Genomic DNA, 18,125 nt, shown 5'->3' with positions numbered 1-18,125 from the left:
GAGAATGCTGTTACTCAGAGTTTGCTCTTTCATGGACTTCATTGAAATATAATTAAAGAAATAAAATATGCAAATTAGACAATTGTTGACATATAGTGAAATTATTGAGCTATAAAATGATTGTGGACAGCACACTGCCCTACAAAGGTAAAACATATTTATACATGTTCACGTTTAGTCAAAATCATGTACATGTATAATCTGTCCCATGATAGATGGAATTGACTCCGATTTAGAGAAAAGATAAGTGAAATTGATGACAAATAAAAAACTAACCATTTTCCTCAGTTTCAGTATTGGCGTAGTTAATGTAACTTGCAAAAGTCAATTTTTGAGAAATGAGAGTTCTTTTTTTAGTGTGTGTGTGTGTGTAAGTGTGAGTGCGAGTGCGAGTGCGAGTGCGAGTGCGAGTGTGTGTGTGTGTGTGTGTGTGTGTGTAAACTTTGGGTATCTTGGCATATCTGAGTGTGACAGTGTTATTTTAGTATTATTTATACATACTTTTACAGTAGCCTATTTAATATTATTTTGAATTTGTTCTTTTTATATTTTCAGTGCTTTTGACATTTTTAATAGTTTCATTAGTTTTATCTTATATACATTATATATATATAATATATATATATATATATATATATATATATATATATATAGCTTTAATTCATTTTTTATTATATTTTAGTTAAATTTTTAAGTATTTCAACTTCAGCTTATTTATTTTAGTTAGTTGCCAAGGCAGTTCTCATTTCCATTTGTTTGTTTTTTTTTTGTGTTTGTTTTTTTTATGTAACATTTGTATTTTCATTTTATTTCAGCTTCATTTCAGTTACTGAAAATAATTTGAAGAATTATAAGAATATTTAAAATTTTCATTTAAGTTTTTTAAATTTGCATTATTCATCTAATAGTTATGTTTGAATAATTTTACATATTATTTAACAATAGCAGCATGTGAGATTGTGAATGAATGAATGAATGAAAGAATGATGCATTGTTTATATAGCGCTTTGTTGTATATTTTTGTACACCCAAAGCGCTTTACAATCGGGGGTGGGGGAGGGGGGGGGTTCTCCTCAACAATACTCTACTTGTTAACTCTCCTCAACAATACTCTACTATACTAACTTTCAAAAATACTAAAATCCAGCAATATCCCTATTAAAACTGTGCATCTGGATAAAGGCATCTGCCAGATGCATAAATGTTAATGTAACAACTCTTAAAGAGATTTAATTTATGATATTTCTTCCCTGGGCATTTACATTCTACATTATACATACAAACTAATGTTATTGCATTTCAGTGTGTTCTTTCATCCAGTTCTTGTAATTCATTCAGAACTGAGGTACATACATATATAAAATCCAATTATAACACGTCTGGAATCAATATAAAACCTTCACTGTACTCATTTCATCAGTTTAATGAAATAATCTGAACTAAAGCAGATTCTTTTCTCCTCAATGAGTACATCTTGTTCTGTCCAAAGGCCTGCCTGACACTTTGATATCGCCTTCCAGAAGGAGTGTGAACACAATAGCTCCATGCCAAGGACATAGTCTCCGTCTGTGCCACCCACAGACTGAGGAGAAAGTTAGTCATTGACTCCATCCGACTCAAAGTGTGTGTGTGTGTGTGTGTGTGTGTGTGTGTGTGTGTGTGTCAGCTTAAGACTGAACGCCGCTCACAGGCAGTATGTTATACAAGAGGCCTGGTTGAGACTGGCACCGTCGGCGGTAGGTCAGAGTGGAAGTACAGAAAGAGGATAAGAGAAGTGAGGAAGCCTAGGTCACAATTGCAGAGCACTAACTGGAAGAGCAGAGGAACTGAGGAAAAACCAAAGCATCCTCCACCTCCTCTTCTGAGATGTGCTATTTTTAAAACAATCATATGAGTGAATGAAGCAAAAAAAAAAAAAAAAAAAAAAAAAAAAAAAACAATCTGGGGTCTAAGGAGAAACACAAATGAGATAATTTTAATATACAGTATTAGTCGTTTCTACTATAGGCAGCAAAGATTAAAAGCAGAACAAATGGAGACTTTGAAGTGTCCTACTTTCAGATTTTTTTCTCATGAGAGAAAAACATGTTAGAATGGCAAAAAGCACCTTCCTCCATTGATGGACATCAAAAAGTAGCCATGTAGTCTGATAAAAAAAAAAAAAAGGTCTATTTAAACTAGCTCCACCCACAAATGTGTGATAAGGATGGTCAAGAACATAAAAAATTGCAGACTACTGTCAGTTGTGGTGCCTTAGATGGTAAATCTAGTACTGTAGTCTTTTTAACGCAATCGACCCCGGGTTCGAATCCTCGTTTTACCGAACTTTTTTATTCCCTTTTTAAATCTCATATTGAATCGGAAAGGCATTTATTTTCAATAAAAATGAATGAAATTATCAAAAAGTTAAAAACAAAATATCGGGTAGGGTAAGGGTAGGTGTAGGGAGGGCTTTATTTATGTGTGATAGGGATGGTCAAGAACATAAAAGATTGCAGAGTACTGTCAGTTTCAGTGGCGTAGATGGTAAATTGAGTACTTTTTAATGTGATCGACCCCGGGTTCGAATCCTCCTTTTACCAAACTTTTTTTCTACCTTTTCAAATCTCATGTTGAATCGGAAAGGCATTTATTTTCAATAAAAATGAAGGAAATAATCAAAAAGTTGAAAATAAAGTATCGGTTAGGGTAAGGGTAGGTGTAGGGAGGGATTTATTGTCCCAATAAGGCACATTATGCCCCTTTTTATATTATGTAATTTAAGTCTCTGGTGCCCCCAGAAAGTGTCTGTAAAGATTCAGCTCAAAATACCCCACAGATCATTTATTATATCATTTTGAAAATGCCTATTTTGAGTGGAAGCAGAAACACGCTGTTTTTCGTGCCTGTCTCTTTAAATGTAAATGAGCTGCTTCTGCCTGTGCCCTTTTCCAGAATAGAGCTGCATCATTACAGCTCGGACCTTCTAAAAACATCTGTTTTGGTTCTGATTATCATGTTTATCATGCTGAAATCATGTGTTTTAAACCATATTAGTTTAAACTTCTGGTACACCGTTGTCGCTGGCAAAATCAAAATGATGACACCGGGTGGAAGCTTAAAGATTAAAGAGCGGTAATATTATAATGAGATCCCTTTGCCACGTCACCAAGGGAGCACCTGTTTTTTCAGATGTTTGCAGAAAAAGGCTTACCAAAATAAAGTTACTGAGTTAACCAATTTCATGTTTCCTTGGTTGGTAGATGCACCAGGGACCTGATTATAGCACTTAAAACCTGAAAAAGTCAGATTTTCATGATATGTCACCTTTAATAATTTGAATTAAAATTATAATTATAATTTACACTCAATACGTTATTACTGCATACTGTTTTATAATGTACTGTGGTGCAGATAATTGCCACTATTTGCAATAAGTAGTATAAATAGCAGAAAATCCTGCTATTTTAACAGTGTAAATAGAATATATCGCTATCTGCACTTAGTGTAAATAGCATATTGTCAAAAATACTGCGATTTTCACTTAATGTAAATAGAATCCATCGTTATTTGCACTTAGTATAAATAGCATCCATCACTATTTGCACTTAGTGTAAATAGCATCTATCGCTAAGAAAATATGCTATTTTCACTTAGCGTAAATAGCATCTAATTGCTATACTTAGTGTAAACAGCACTTAGTACAGTTAGTGCTATTTACACAGAGTTTACACTTAGTGTAAATAGCATCTATTGTTATTTGCACTGAGTGTAAATAGCATCTATCCCTAAGAAAATATGTTATTTTCACTTAGTGTAAATAGCATCTAATTGCTATTTACACTCAGTGTAAACAGCACTTAGTACACTTAGTGCTATTTACACTTAGAGTTTACACTTAGTGTAAATAGCCTCTATCGCAAATAACCGCTGCCTAAAAAAACGCAAGCAAAATATAAATCACAAATATTCCAATATGTTTTAGTATGTCTAGTATGTCTTTTTTTAATTATATAAACTACTGTTCAAATTTATACATGTAAAAGTCAGTAAGAATTTCTATTCATCAAATAATCATGAAAAAAATTAAAAATAAAAAGGTTCATCATGGTGTTTACAAACAAAATAAGCAGCACATGTGACACTGAAGACTGGAGTAATGATACTGAAAATTCAGCTTTGCATCACAAGAATGAATTACATTTTACATTAAAATATATTTAAAAAGACCACCGTTATTTTAAATTGTAATAATATTTAACAATATTAATGTTTTTACTGTATTTTGAATCAAATAAATGCAGCTTCGGTGAGCATAAGAGAATTCTTTAAAAAACAAAATAAAACAAAACACAGCAACAACGACAAAAATAACTGGCCCCAAACTTTTGAATAGTAGTGCAAATTATATAAATTTTATATTTAAATAATTGTATATTTTAAATAAATAAACAAATAAATGTTCTTGCTAATGTATTTCATTTAATTATTTTATAATTGTATGTATTTCTATATATATAATATTTAGTATAAAATTAATATTTAAAAAACAATGTATTTAACAAATGTATATCTATCTTTAATTGCAATGTTATTATTATTATTATTTTTAAATAATGTGTTTATGCACACACATACGTGTGTGTGTGTGTGTGTGTGTGTGTGTGTGTGTACACTGCCCTCTGGGCATTACAGTGTAAAAATTCCATTGTATTGCTACAAAGGTAGGTCAGAATAGTTCAGTTACCTCACACATTACAGTCAACAGTGCTCTGAAGGCGTTGATTAAAATCATTCCCGGCAGGGTGATTTATGTTGTGGTTTATGAAGTAATCCTCATCAGAAGTAAGTTTGGATGAGGATATTGTGCAAGTGTGTAAATCTGTCAGGCACCATGTGGAAACACACCCACCATCATATGAAAAGAACACAGTGATCTGATGGCTTAATAGTGTGCACGGTTTAGTCATGACTGCTGCATCGTTTGCTCAAAGACCCATGCAGGGTAAAGTCCAGGACAATGTTGCCAAATATCTGTTTACTTTTAAAAAAGGATGTTGTTTTATTGTGCCATTTATTGCAACTGCATAATCACAACTGCTGCTTCTTCATCAGCGTTTACGTGTTTCTTCATGGTGGGTCTTAAACAATATTGTGATGGTTTAAGAGTGACCATGATTCAGTGCCATACGCTCTCCTCGTGGAGTTTCAGATGTTCCAGTGTTGTAACAATATGTCAGGAAGTAGAAATTGTGTCCCAGTGCCCTTTGCCTCATAATGCCAGTAAGGGAAGTGTGGCATCATTATGGCCTCTTTAAAGCAGCTCTGTTGCCAAAGCTTCAGTGCCAGAGCTCATAACATCATCACGTGCTGCTCAGACCTGAGTGTTTATACAAGCCTTTTGTTACCCACAAACCCACATGACCTACATGGACAGTGACTCACGATAGTATTTGGATACCACAAGCATTACAAATACCTGAATGTCATTTATAACATTATAAACATTGAAATGATTGTGTATATACTGTATATGTATTGTGATGAAATGATGTATCAAAGATGTAAAGATGGAATATGCTTTACTACAAAAATTGTATAAACTATACTTTACTTTTATATTTTGATCATTTTTTAAAATGTGCCAGAATACACGTTTTCATTGGTAGAACAAAAACATAACTTACAATGCTATGATGCTGTTTTAATAATGTACATATATACTATGAAATCTGATTTTGATCAGTTAGTGATAAAATATGAATTTGTTTTCCAAGTAAACACTATTTCAGTATTTCTATTTAAAACTTTCACATAATTATTTGTGAAATTTAGGCTACTAGCAATTTCTGAGTGAAACCTGTTTCAGTGTAAATTCTACACCAATTTATTTTTCAGTGTACCAGAATGTAAATCTAACCAATTTTTATCTTCAAGAAAGATAAATTCACATATATACAGTAGTATACTCATTCACTGATGTTTTGTTCAAAAACACAGAATCATAGCAGCGAATGATTTAGTCAAGAAGAAATGTTGCACTTTCTGCTGTAGTTTTCTTTAAAACTTTTTCATTGGTGACAAAAAACAAAACATAACATATTGTTATATTGCGCTAATATATAAATGTACACTGTCAAATATGATTTTTCAAAATTGCAAATTATACTATTGGAGTATTTATACTGTTTGTGAATTTACTTAAGAATTGTACGTTTAATTCAATGTGTTACTTGCTGTTTCTTTGTAATTATGCGTAAAAAATTACTTGCAATTTCTGAGTGAAAATTGTTTAAAATTTACATCTTACACAATTTTTTTACTGTACCAGAATATAAAACTAAGCAACTTTTTTCTAGAAAGATAGCACATATTCACATCCATTCACTAACCCGATTTGTACAAAAATATAATCTTGTAGCAATTGACACTCAAACATTTAGAAATGCAACTTAGTATCCGCATACTTTTTGCGCCATTGTAATCTGACCATCACATGAACTCACGCAGCTTTATTATATTCACACATCAGTACACTGTGTTTGTGTTTAACACAAAAACAAGAGCCACGTTTCCTAGAAACATTTGCATCATCATGTACCCAAAACCTTGAAGAACTGCTGATGCATCACAAAGCTGCTATTAATCCCTTATTTTGTGAAAATGTAAAATGCGGTGTGTAGCGTGAGTCTTTTCGCATCTAAGTAGCCTACTTAGTGCATAATTTGTATAACAAAGCCACCTATGATGTGGGAGGGAGACATGAGACCCAGCCGAAAAAGAGGAAGAAAGTGCAAGTGTTCACTTGTCCATATCTGACTGATCACAAGCTAAGGAATGAGGAAGCGATACGAGGGTTTACGGGAAACCTGCTAGGAGGGGCTGATAGGAAGGCATGGTATGTAGGAGGTCTTTCAACAGATGTGCAAAAGGAAACTGTTTGTGTTTGTAAAATCTGATTGAGTTTTTTTTTGTTGTTGTTGCATTATGTACTCTTGTTATGAAACCTCTAGAACGTTGCTGACGTGTTTGAAATTCTTTTGCAATATTTGTACCATTGTCGGATAATTTCCAAGTGTCATATATAATTAAATTAAATAAAAATAATTATAATAAATAACATTGGTGTTAGCAGTGCTAAAAACGTAGTAAAAACTATTATAGTTGTTGTTGTGTTGTTGTTGCATATTCACTTCTGAGGTCAAAGAAGAGGACTTTGTGCATATTTAAATAAAATAAATTTCTGAATGCTGAATTCAAATCTAGAATATTTTGTCACCTGGCATGCAAAAAAAATAAAAAATCATAAGTTTGGTCTATGAGGTATCATTCATGTCAGTAGCACAAATTTGCAAGATGCATAATGGTTTGTTTAAATCTCTCATCCCAAGTACGAGAAATAGACAAGAACTTAAAAAAATAAATAAAAAAAAAATACTCCCAATTCTCAAATTCCCATTCATTCCAATGCATATCTCCAGTTTGCATGGATTCCACCCACCACAAGTCATTCTCCACCATGGGAACTGATTCCAGTGGAGTTCTCAAGTCACTCAGACTCCAGTGAGTAATTTCTGTTGGGGAGGAGGACATACACGGAACTGTCCTCATAACTGCATAAGCTCGTCCCGGCCCTCATATTTGTCCAAACTTGACTGCCGCCACACAGCTATTTACCAAAGGATGAATCACAAGAGGTTGTCAACAGCCGTGTGTTTGCAGTTGCAGGTCGGGATATCGATTCCAGTGTTCTCCCAGTGTAGATGGACAGGAATGTTCCTGAGGTTTGTTCTCGGCCGATGACCTTTAGCTCAAACGGCTCATCTGTGATCAGCGTGCTGCACTTCATTGCTGAGAGTCGAGTGAGTCACAGAGAAAGGAATGCTGGGTAGTCAAAGGAACCCACTCGCAAAAGCTTGGGAGAAAGAACTTTAACAGGTAGAAACTGATTCTGATGAGAAAAAGACACTGGGTCATTCTCAGAGGCACATTCCTATCCGAGCAGCTCCGTAGAGTCCTGGAAACACAGGAAGAGCAGCCTGGAAGCAAACACTGATCACGCTCCCACAGTTCTTTAAAACACACACACCCTTTCTTCTTTAGAGGCTCACTGTGCATGCTAATGTGCTGAATGACATTTATCACCACAATTAAAAATACAACAGCATTTTAAAACAGACTATAGTGTTTTTTTTTCACTGTAATATAGAATAACAAACATTTAACGGATTCCTCAACATAAGGTGTTCTGAGGGGTTGCTAACGGGTGTTGCTTTCCAGTTAGGAGATCCAGGGTGGATTCTAGCAGTTAGTGTTATTGTATTATTCATGTTTTTACCTTTTAAATATAACTTTCAAAGTTTTCTAATTCAGTGAATGGCTTCTGTTTCTTTCCCATGCTCGTCTCCAAACGTCTGTTCTGGGAGTATGTAAGTTATACAATACAGATTCAATATTCTGTGAAAAGAGGCAGCAACAAATGCATGTGAACAGTCATCCACTGCATTTGTGACAGTTGTAGGCCTATATTTATTACAGTAAATTCCAGTCACTTAAATTTAGGGGGCTCCAAAGACGCAAAAATACACTAAACTACCAGAAGGTTCTTTAAATGATGAGTATATATATATATATATATATATATCTATATATATATATATATATATATATATATATATATATGTTATATATATATATATATATATATATATATATATATATATAAAATGACAAAAATTAATATCACAGGAAAATGAAACTGATCTAAAAGGGTATAAATGTTCATTAACTATTAATAAAAACTATAAAATAAAATAATGTTTTCAGTTTTTGATAGCATTTTAACAAGACAAAAAAAAATAATTATACAAATAATGCAATTAAGATGACATAAAATGCAAATTTATTTATTTATGTTGCTGTTTTTATTTATTTAAGCTGTATTATTTAAATATCAATGATTAAATAAATAAATATAAGCAGTTATAAAAACTAATATATCAGAAAAAAATAAACTGAACTAATTTAAATATACATAAAATAATGTTTTAGTCATAGACATTTGTTTTTATTCAAAACTGTAATGAGCTCTGTTGCTCGGTGGTTTCTTGCTGGTCCAGGTCAAAAAGAGAGTATCTCGGGCCAAACATGAGCTGTCCATGCAAATTTTAACAGTATTAAAGTTTAATATTGCTGTGCAGTTTCTGGGTAGTTTCTAAGTCCACCCCAAGTCACTATGATATTCTGATGTCTAGATATGGCTTACATCCCTCTATGCAGGTTTTTTTTTTATTTTTTATAAATACTTTAGGGTTAAGTGTTTTGTTTGAATCCCTTGTGTAATAGCAATACTGCCTGTCTTAACAAGAGCCACTAATGATACAGAGAATGTCATGTTGCTTTAGTATCGCAGCTTTTGTGCAGACAATTATGCATGATTATTGTTCAGTTGAATATGGGATTATGGATCCAGATGGGCACGTGAGGGAACAGCCTATCACACATATGCAGGTGAAGCAAACGGGGTTTAATCAGATGGAGGGCACAATGACCTTTCCCGAATCATTGAGCCCGTGTGTGGCAGAAACTCTGACTCAGTGGGACTAATTATCCAGGTGTACGGAGTGTGAGCCAAACACAGACACACCTGCAGGTGCGGGAGAGATCTGAAACCGTCTGGGCCGTTTCTGAACACAACAGCACGGTCTTATTAATATTCTCACTCTCAATTTCCTTTCGGACGAGTGTTTCAGTGTTGTTCAGACTGTGTGTATGTGTGGGAAGATTACTCAACAGATCCGGTTCTTTGAGAGGGAAGAGAGTGTGCTTTGAGCCAGCTGGGTTTCTCTGTCCATTTCCCAGCAGTGTGAAAGAGCGCGATGAGAAAGAGAGGGAGTGAACAGAATAGCAACTAGAACTTTTAACCCGAGCTAAGGAAAGTTCAGGGACAGTTGAGATCATGTGTTTGATTATGACGATAATGCACATTTCCAATCGTCCAGCTTCAAAAGGCTGGAAAATGCTGACTGATATTTTGTGGAAGAAATTCTTTAAAATTATATTTAAACACATTTTGCATTTCCCAAACACTATAAATAATGCTGTTGTTTTTCATCCTGATCTGACATCTATATATGACTTTGGTTGGTGCAACTCAATTTATTCAGCTCAGTTGAGTTATATTAAATGTCTGACTAATAAAACCAGTTTGCTTAATGTATTTAGGTTACCGGACACATTTTTGCATTAGCAAATTTAATTTTTAGTTTCTATAAACAAAGTAAACTGATTTTTTGCACTGGTGGTGGCGCTATAGAGTAGGTCCTAGAGACCCCAGATTTTAAAACGACCTCTATAATTGTGACAAATTTGATCATTTTCGGTTCTATGGAGGAATAAGAAGAAGAAGAAGAAAAGTACACAAATGCTAGATTTAAAATAAAATAAACGTTTTTATTAAATAAAATAAAATAACAAAAATTAAGAATATTAAAAATAAAATTAAAATTAAATTAAATTAAATTAATAGCATAAAAAAACAAAAATAAAATAAAATAAAATAAAATAAAATAAAATAAAATAAAATAAAAGTATGCTATTAGATCACACTTGTGTCTTCTATTGAGTTTCAGAAGAGATCTGAACGATGTCCCGTAACAGACACAGGTCTGTGAAGTGGTCAGTGATGTTTTTAGCGCTGTAGACCCTTTTCACATTTCTGAGCTTCTCAGAAACAGAAGTCATCATAGTTAACTTCTATAAACTTCTATAGTGGTGAACAGAAACTACAAAAAATATGTTTTTTTGCATTCCCATTTGTCGCAACAGCGTAAAAAAACCAATAGCATGTCTATAACTTTCCAAAAGAGGAAAAATGCTGTGATGATTGATTACGTTGGTTTCTTTGTTGAGAAAAAAATAAATAAATAAAAAATTCTCAGCAATGTCTCAAACTGTGCTCAGATTCAAAGTCTACTAGTCAGGGATCTCAGCATGAACAAAAGCATTCTTCCAAGACAAGTCATGTGAGCTCATTTTCACATTAATCTAACACCAATATGCTCTTTCTGTACGTCATTTGTGGCTATTTTTGGTTCTCCTTAGAAATCCAAAGAGAAACTTCTGAAACAAAGTTCATACATGCATGCCTATATCTCACCAATGAAAGAGCAACTTCTGAACAATAAAATATTCCTCTGGGTGTATTGTGGAAAACGATAAAAATATAAATGTGATTATGTATTCTGTCCTATTTAAAAATAGGACAGATTTTCATATAAATGCTATAAATAATACATCACAGGTCAAACATAAAACACACAGGCAGTGATACAATATGCTTATTTGAGGATTTGTCAAGAAAGGAGATTTTCGGCTCAGATTTGTAAATATTCAGATATTGTACAGAGCATTTGCTCGGAAACTTGTGCGTGTTTGTACTGTTTTGTGGTGATTATGCAACAGCAGCAGGGATGATTCAGCAGTCAAATGTTCGCTCATAGATTCCAAACATGCAAATTCTCTCAGCTATTTGACTCTCATTTTAAAACCAGTTTGCATGCTAGGCTCTTGCCTCCATCCATTGACTTCCATTCAGCGAACTTACAAACTGAGGAACTAAGCCTTCCCACAGTCACACTGGGAGTTTCACTATCACAATAGGTTCCTATTAGCACCAAAAAGGGTTTTACAGCCTGATGCCATAGAAGAACCTTTTTTGAAGCCAACATGAAATTATCCCAAAAGTCTTTCAACAAAGCCTGAGAACTCTGAAGCGTACCAACCTCTGAAATGAATTTCCTTATCAGCTGGGCCACAAAGGCCACTTAAAGGTATAGTTCACCCAAAAATATACATTACGTAGGCCTAATTATTTACTCACCATCACATCATTTCAAATCTGATTTAATGTTTTTTAAGGAACCCAAAGGAGAACTTTTGATGAATCTTAAAGCAACTCAATTTTATATACTTAAAGGAATGGTAGCAAAAAACATAAAAGATAAAAAGATACTATAAAAGTGGTTTGCATGACTAATAAGGTCTGTGGTAAAAACAAGCTCAAGCTCCTGTGAGTGATTTTTTTTTTTTTAAAGTATTTACTTGTCTTCAAAAAGACAGCTGCTAACAATCTAAATTTGGACTACAGAGGCTGTCGTGGACATTAAACATCATCATGCAATCAGGTGAACTCATCTACTCACTAGTCTGCTTTCACAGCCTCGTTATATTTATAGTTGCACTTTTGCAAACTATTCTAACTCAAAGATTATGGGAAAATGAGTTGTCAGAAGCTTAATGGTGGTGAGCAGTGTTGGGGAAATTACTATTAAAAGTAATGCATTACAATATTGCGTTACTCCATAAAAAAGTAATTGTGTTACTTTTTATGGAAAGTAATGCATTACATTACATTTTGTCACCTGAGCAGGGCTTGCTTATTTATTTTTAATAACAAAAAACCCAAAAGTTATATTTTTGCTTACTGTAAATGCCTTTCAATCCAAAAGTAACTTGCATTACTTATTTGAAAAAGTAACTTGTAAAAAGTAATCTGATTACGTAACTCACACTACTTTTAATACATTACTCCCAATTCTTGTGGCGACGTTCAAGTTCGTGGTGATATTTCTGGTGATTGTATATGGGCTACAAAATTAATCATTAATCAAAGAGTTTTTTTGAAATGCCTATGGAAAAAAAATGAATGGGAAAAGTACTGCTGGAACCAAGGCCACCGAGCAAGTGGGTGTTCACATTCAGGCTTTATGTACAGCTCTGTATCGTTGTACTTCTCAGTGAAGGATATCTTTATAATGCTATTTAAAGCATACCTGGTGCTATCTGTAAAAGCACAGATAAAGTATATGCTGTTAGCTATCGCATGTATCCGGTTCAGGAGCCCAGCATTAAGAAATCTGGACTCCTGTGGTCCTAATCGCCTCAGATTAAAGATACACTATCAATATAAAACGATAAGAGCCTTATTAAAGTTAGTTAAATGGATTTACAGTTAATACCACTGCAATCTGTCCATCTCTACTTCTCAAATGACATCTGCTGATTGTCTGTTTAAACACCACTGACTGATATTACTGTAGTGAGCCAAACAAAGCAAATCATACCCAGGAAACCAGAATGAATGTTAAAAAAATATTTATTGACAATTGTGTAAAAAAAATAGCTTTCTAACCATAATTTACATTGCTAAATCAGAAAAACAAAATCTGAGTTGCAATCATGCCTACTAAAGGTGAAAAAGAAACCATGTAAAATCACTCATTCCTCAAACATTCATGAGGTCATTTCCTCCAACATATGCACAGCAGACAGTTTAAATTAGGTGACAAACACGACTTCAGACTGGTATGGTTTACCATCAGCAGTACTCCGTGCATCGAGAAACAAGTGCTTCGAAGATTATTCACAATATATGTACATATCGTTCTCAAAAAAGGCTTTAAATATGGTAAAAATACATTTAAATAATTTGTGGGCCCTTCGGTGGTGGAATGAGAAAACCCTTGCAGAAAATTGCTTCTCTATAAATAAATAAATAAATACTTCCACTTCCATCTCGTTTTCTTTTCTTTTTAAGACACTCCAATAAATATAATTTACAATAAGCCTCATCATGGAATTGAGTCATCTGACCGAGCTATTTACAATATAAACAAAAATAATATGCAGAAAATGTAGTCTTTTATGTCATAGTTGCATTGCTTTGTGCATCTGTGACAATGAGTGGTAGTTGTTGAGGGTTACACATTACAAAGGAAGAGGAAAAAGAAACAGCGGTTTGAAAGAGTGAGGTAAGACTTTTCATTCTGCAGAGGTTTGTGAGGTCGATTTGGTTACTCTCTCTGACATATTAGAGTAAGACCGACAGTTACCTGCCAGGAGCAGGTAAAGTGGAAGCAAGAAGGTAAAAAAAGACATCTGGTTAAGGAGTAGAGTGTTACAGTGGCTATTACTCAATTCAAGTATTTCCAAAAAACAAAACAAAACAAACCCTTGATCTTGCACAGAAGGCACTAAAATAATTAAGCTTGGCTGATCTGCTTCCTAAAGGAACAGCCCTGACGGTGCACCGAAGCCGCAGATCAGCCCTCATCGCAGCACCACTCCTTGTGGCTGCTGCATCGGTTGTCCCCGAGCTCCTCCCTACACTGGCTGAGATGGGCTTCTCAATCTACCCATGCCCGACAGCAGTGTTGACAGTCATTTGGTTACTACGAGCCAGACTTATGGGACCCTGAGCCACGGGGGGCAGGAGATGAGAGATAACAGATCTCACTAAAAGGTGGACCTCTCCCTTTTTTGGCCTAGCCTAGAACTCCCGCCTAGCAGCAATGCTCAAAACAAAAGAACATGTGTTGTTATTTTTTTTTTTTGCACTGCTCAGTCTGCAGGTCCCCTGGGTGGTTTGCTGCTGTAATGGAAAGTCTCTATGTATGTATTCAGATAGAGTCATTTGCACACAGTGACTGCTGGGAAAGCAGCGGGCTGACTGCAGTCTGATCTCAGTGTTGTCCGTAGGGGGTGCTGTGTTCTGCATCCAAGGGTGGTTGATGATGTCCTCGAAAGACGGGCGTTCCGCAGGGCGGAGGGCCAGGCACCACTTGATAAGCTGCTGGCACTCTGTAAAACAGGATGTGTGATTATAGCCCTGCAATAAACCCATAAACCTCCTAGAAGGCAGTGTCATGTGATCTGTAAGTCTTACCTGTTGAGATTCTCCGCCTGAACAGCACCTGTCCGCGTACAATCTCTTCGTCCTGCTCGAACGGGATGTCCCCACACACCATGTCGTACAGCAGGATGCCCAGAGACCACACAGTCGCGGATCTACCATGGTAGCGGTGAAATTTGATCCACTCTGGTGGACTGTAAACACGTGTACCTGAAGAGAGAACAGAAAACTGCATTTAAATTCATGATTCTGCAACACTGAAATACAAAAAAGCAATAAAACTGCATACAAGTCTTTAAAAGGTAAAGGTGCGGCAGGAAAAAGGTGTGTCTTGTTTGAACATTATTGTTCTGGCACAGCATTAATGTGCACAGTCATGTGCTCGGGAGCGTGACGGCAGGCGCGCGCATGTGAAGAAACTGGTTGCCATGTGACTTGTGTTTACAAACTTTGAGTTGTAATAATTCCATTTCCCACCGGCGGTGGCGCCAAATCCACAACCAAGCGAAATGTTTTTTTTCCAAAGCAACATAATACAAAAATAAACAAATCATCACGCCGAGTGATTTTTTTAAAGCTTGATATGGCTAGTCAACGATGAAAGGGGGTCATAATACATTTATCAAGTGATTAATGTCAGATATGTTTGATACACTCGTTTTAAAACGTAAAAGCATCGCCTCAACATATAAACATACACCCTTCTTAGAGCGTGACAAGACTTTCAAACCTTACAACAATCGAATTTCAACGTCTAAACGCATTTAAAACTACCTTAAGCAATTTCTAGCCAATAATTTTGGGGGTTTTATAAACTTTCCCCCTCACAAAATCGTACTAATGTTTACATATTTATTTTAAATAAACATTTATATCCACGACACAAATTTCCATGAGGCTAGATAAGCACGCATTTCAATTTTCCCCGCTCCCGCCACGTTTTCCGTGACCGTGGGAACCCTGACTTGAAGGTCATGCAAATGGCTCTTACCGTCGAAATCGGTGTAAACGGTGTCTTTGAGTAAAGCCCCCGATCCAAAGTCGATGAGCTTCAGATCGCCGGTTCGTAGATCGATGAGAATATTCTCGTCCTTGATGTCACGGTGAACCACGCCGTTGTTGTGGCAATGACGCACCGCTTCCAGGACCTGGCGAAAAAAGTTCCTGGCCAGCTCCTCCGGTAACGCGCCCTTCTCCGTGATGAAATCAAACAAGTCCTTGACGGTCTCCGGTCTTTCCATGACTATAATGAAGCTGTCCGGTCGCTCGTACCAGTCCAGCATCTTGATCACGCCACGGAATCCGGTGCCGACCTTCTTTAACAGGACGATCTCCATTGGGACGCGCGCGCCATTGGGCTATAAACGGAGGACATGTTCGTTTTACTGACGCTGTCATTTTTTATTTATGTGCAATGTTTTAGATACGAATCATACGAATATAATCCTTTTAATTAAATACTCACCAGCTCTCCCCATTCAGTCACACGATCTTTTGCCACATGCTTGATGGCAACCTAAAAATAAATAAATAAATACATTATTAAGCAGTTAATGACATTTGCATTATTTTTATATGTTACACACACACACGTTATGAAGATTCTAAACGTTCACACTTATGTAAACAAAAACACTCTATTCAGGAACCTACCGGCGCGCCATCGGCAATCCTCAAACCCGCATACACCGTCCCAAAACCGCCGCTTCCCAGCACAGAGCCGACCTGAAACACCTTCTCGAACGGCTCTTTCTCCTTAACTGTCGATAAAAGATACGATAGATTCGTAAGAATTGATAAAAGACGTACAATTATTTAATAATTGGAAATCTGACGCACGCGTTACTCCCAACACTCAGTCTTGCTGACGTGAACTAGCCCAAGACCACAACACACACACACTCACACACACAGATAGAGACACGCGAGAATAACCGTCCTCTAACCTTGAAGCTGGATTTTCGCCGGCATGTCCACGGTGGAAATGTGAGCGAATGTGTTTAATTTTGATAGAAGCATTTTATAATCCGAAAAGATAGTTCTTCTTGAGGGTTATTCCAATGTTGAGGTCGAAATCCGTCGTGTAGAGATGGATGTAGGGAAGGTCTGCTTGAGGGATCCGGTCTAGAAGCCTGTAGAAATCCCTTCTCATCGAGGCTCGATGGGTTTTGATTCTCAAGACGAACTTTAAACGACCGCGCAAGGTCTATTCCAGTTTAGAATATGAAATAAAGTAAACGATTAATATATTTCGAAGATAAATATTATTGTCTGAGGTGCGCGACGAACACAAACACCCGGCTTTCTAAATCGTGAGGGAGGGACAAGAGCCGTTATATAGCAGTAGTAAAAGGGAGGATTGGCTCCGCCCACAAACACGATTAAGCCAATGAGTAATGCGCCTGCCTCTGCAGAAAAAGGTCAATCAAATATGAAAATAAAGGAAAACGTAGACGTGGCGGGAATCAAAACGCGCCAAATAGTCGAGGCTTTTTTGAGGGCGTTTAGCCGGTGTGGGGCAGACAGGGAGAATGATTCACATGGGCCATGCCTGAAGCCCCCGTTACAGATTCGGAGTATTATTTCAGACAAGTATGAAGAGTACTACAAAATAGATGAATGCTTTGTACATACATATTAATATGTATGAATGCATATTATTCACACAAACATATATATATATATATATATATATATATATATATATATATATATATATATATATATATATATAGGTCCATTTTTTATAGATAGATAGATAGATAGATAGATAGATAGATATGCATAGACAGATAGACCGGAAGAAACTGACTTTAGTACAGTGACAATATAATAGTATACTGAAGCTGGACCACAAAAGCAGTCATAAGGGTCCATTTTTTTATTTTTTTATTGAGATTTATACATCAACTGAAAGGTGAATAAATAGGTGTTCCATTGATGTATGGGTTTTTAGCAAAGATACAACTAGGCCTATTTAAAAAACTGGAATTTGAGGGTGCAAAAAAAAAAAAGGTGGAGAAAATCGCCTTTAAAGTTGTCCAAATTAAGTTCTAAGGAATACATATTACTGATCAGAAAGTTTTGATATATTTACAGTAGGAAATTTACAAAATATTTTCATGGATCATGATTTTTCCTTTTTTTTTTTTTTTACTATCCTAATGGTTTTTGTGCAGTAGCTGAGAGAGCTTCATAAAATACTATTAGAAAACACAAATAGAAAAAGCACCAGCAATTCAAGAAAACAACTTCATCAGTTTGACAACAGGTGCTGCAAATGCTCACAACGCAAACAAATAAAGAATTTCTATTTTCTTTGTTTGGTTGTGTTGTGAGTATTTGCAGCATATTTGTTGTCAAATTGATGAAGTTGTTTTCTTAATTTGCAGTTGTTTTTTTCTATTTGCTTTGTGTTTCTTTATTTGGTTGTGTTGTGAGCATTTGCAGTGCG

General features: G+C 35.5%; 1 protein-coding gene across 1 annotated transcript; it reads right to left on the bottom strand.

Moving 5' to 3' along the window:
- Nucleotides 1-14,227: 14,227 nt before the first annotated feature.
- On the bottom strand, nt 14,228-16,999 carry LOC109049576 (serine/threonine-protein kinase pim-1-like). The gene is given in 7 exon segments (XM_042729363.1): nt 14,228-14,488; nt 14,490-14,619; nt 14,705-14,881; nt 15,663-16,029; nt 16,137-16,187; nt 16,325-16,431; nt 16,618-16,999. Coding segments are annotated over 7 exon segments (945 nt in total). The 5' UTR covers nt 16,691-16,999; the 3' UTR covers nt 14,228-14,448.
- Between the last annotated feature and the right edge of the window lie 1,126 nt (nt 17,000-18,125).

The sequence above is a fragment of the Cyprinus carpio genome, chromosome B8, assembly GCF_018340385.1.
Source record: "Cyprinus carpio isolate SPL01 chromosome B8, ASM1834038v1, whole genome shotgun sequence".
NCBI classification, from domain to species: Eukaryota; Metazoa; Chordata; class Actinopteri; order Cypriniformes; family Cyprinidae; genus Cyprinus; species Cyprinus carpio.
Note: the sequence above shows the minus strand (reverse complement) of the source record. Positions and strands in the feature narration are given on the sequence as shown.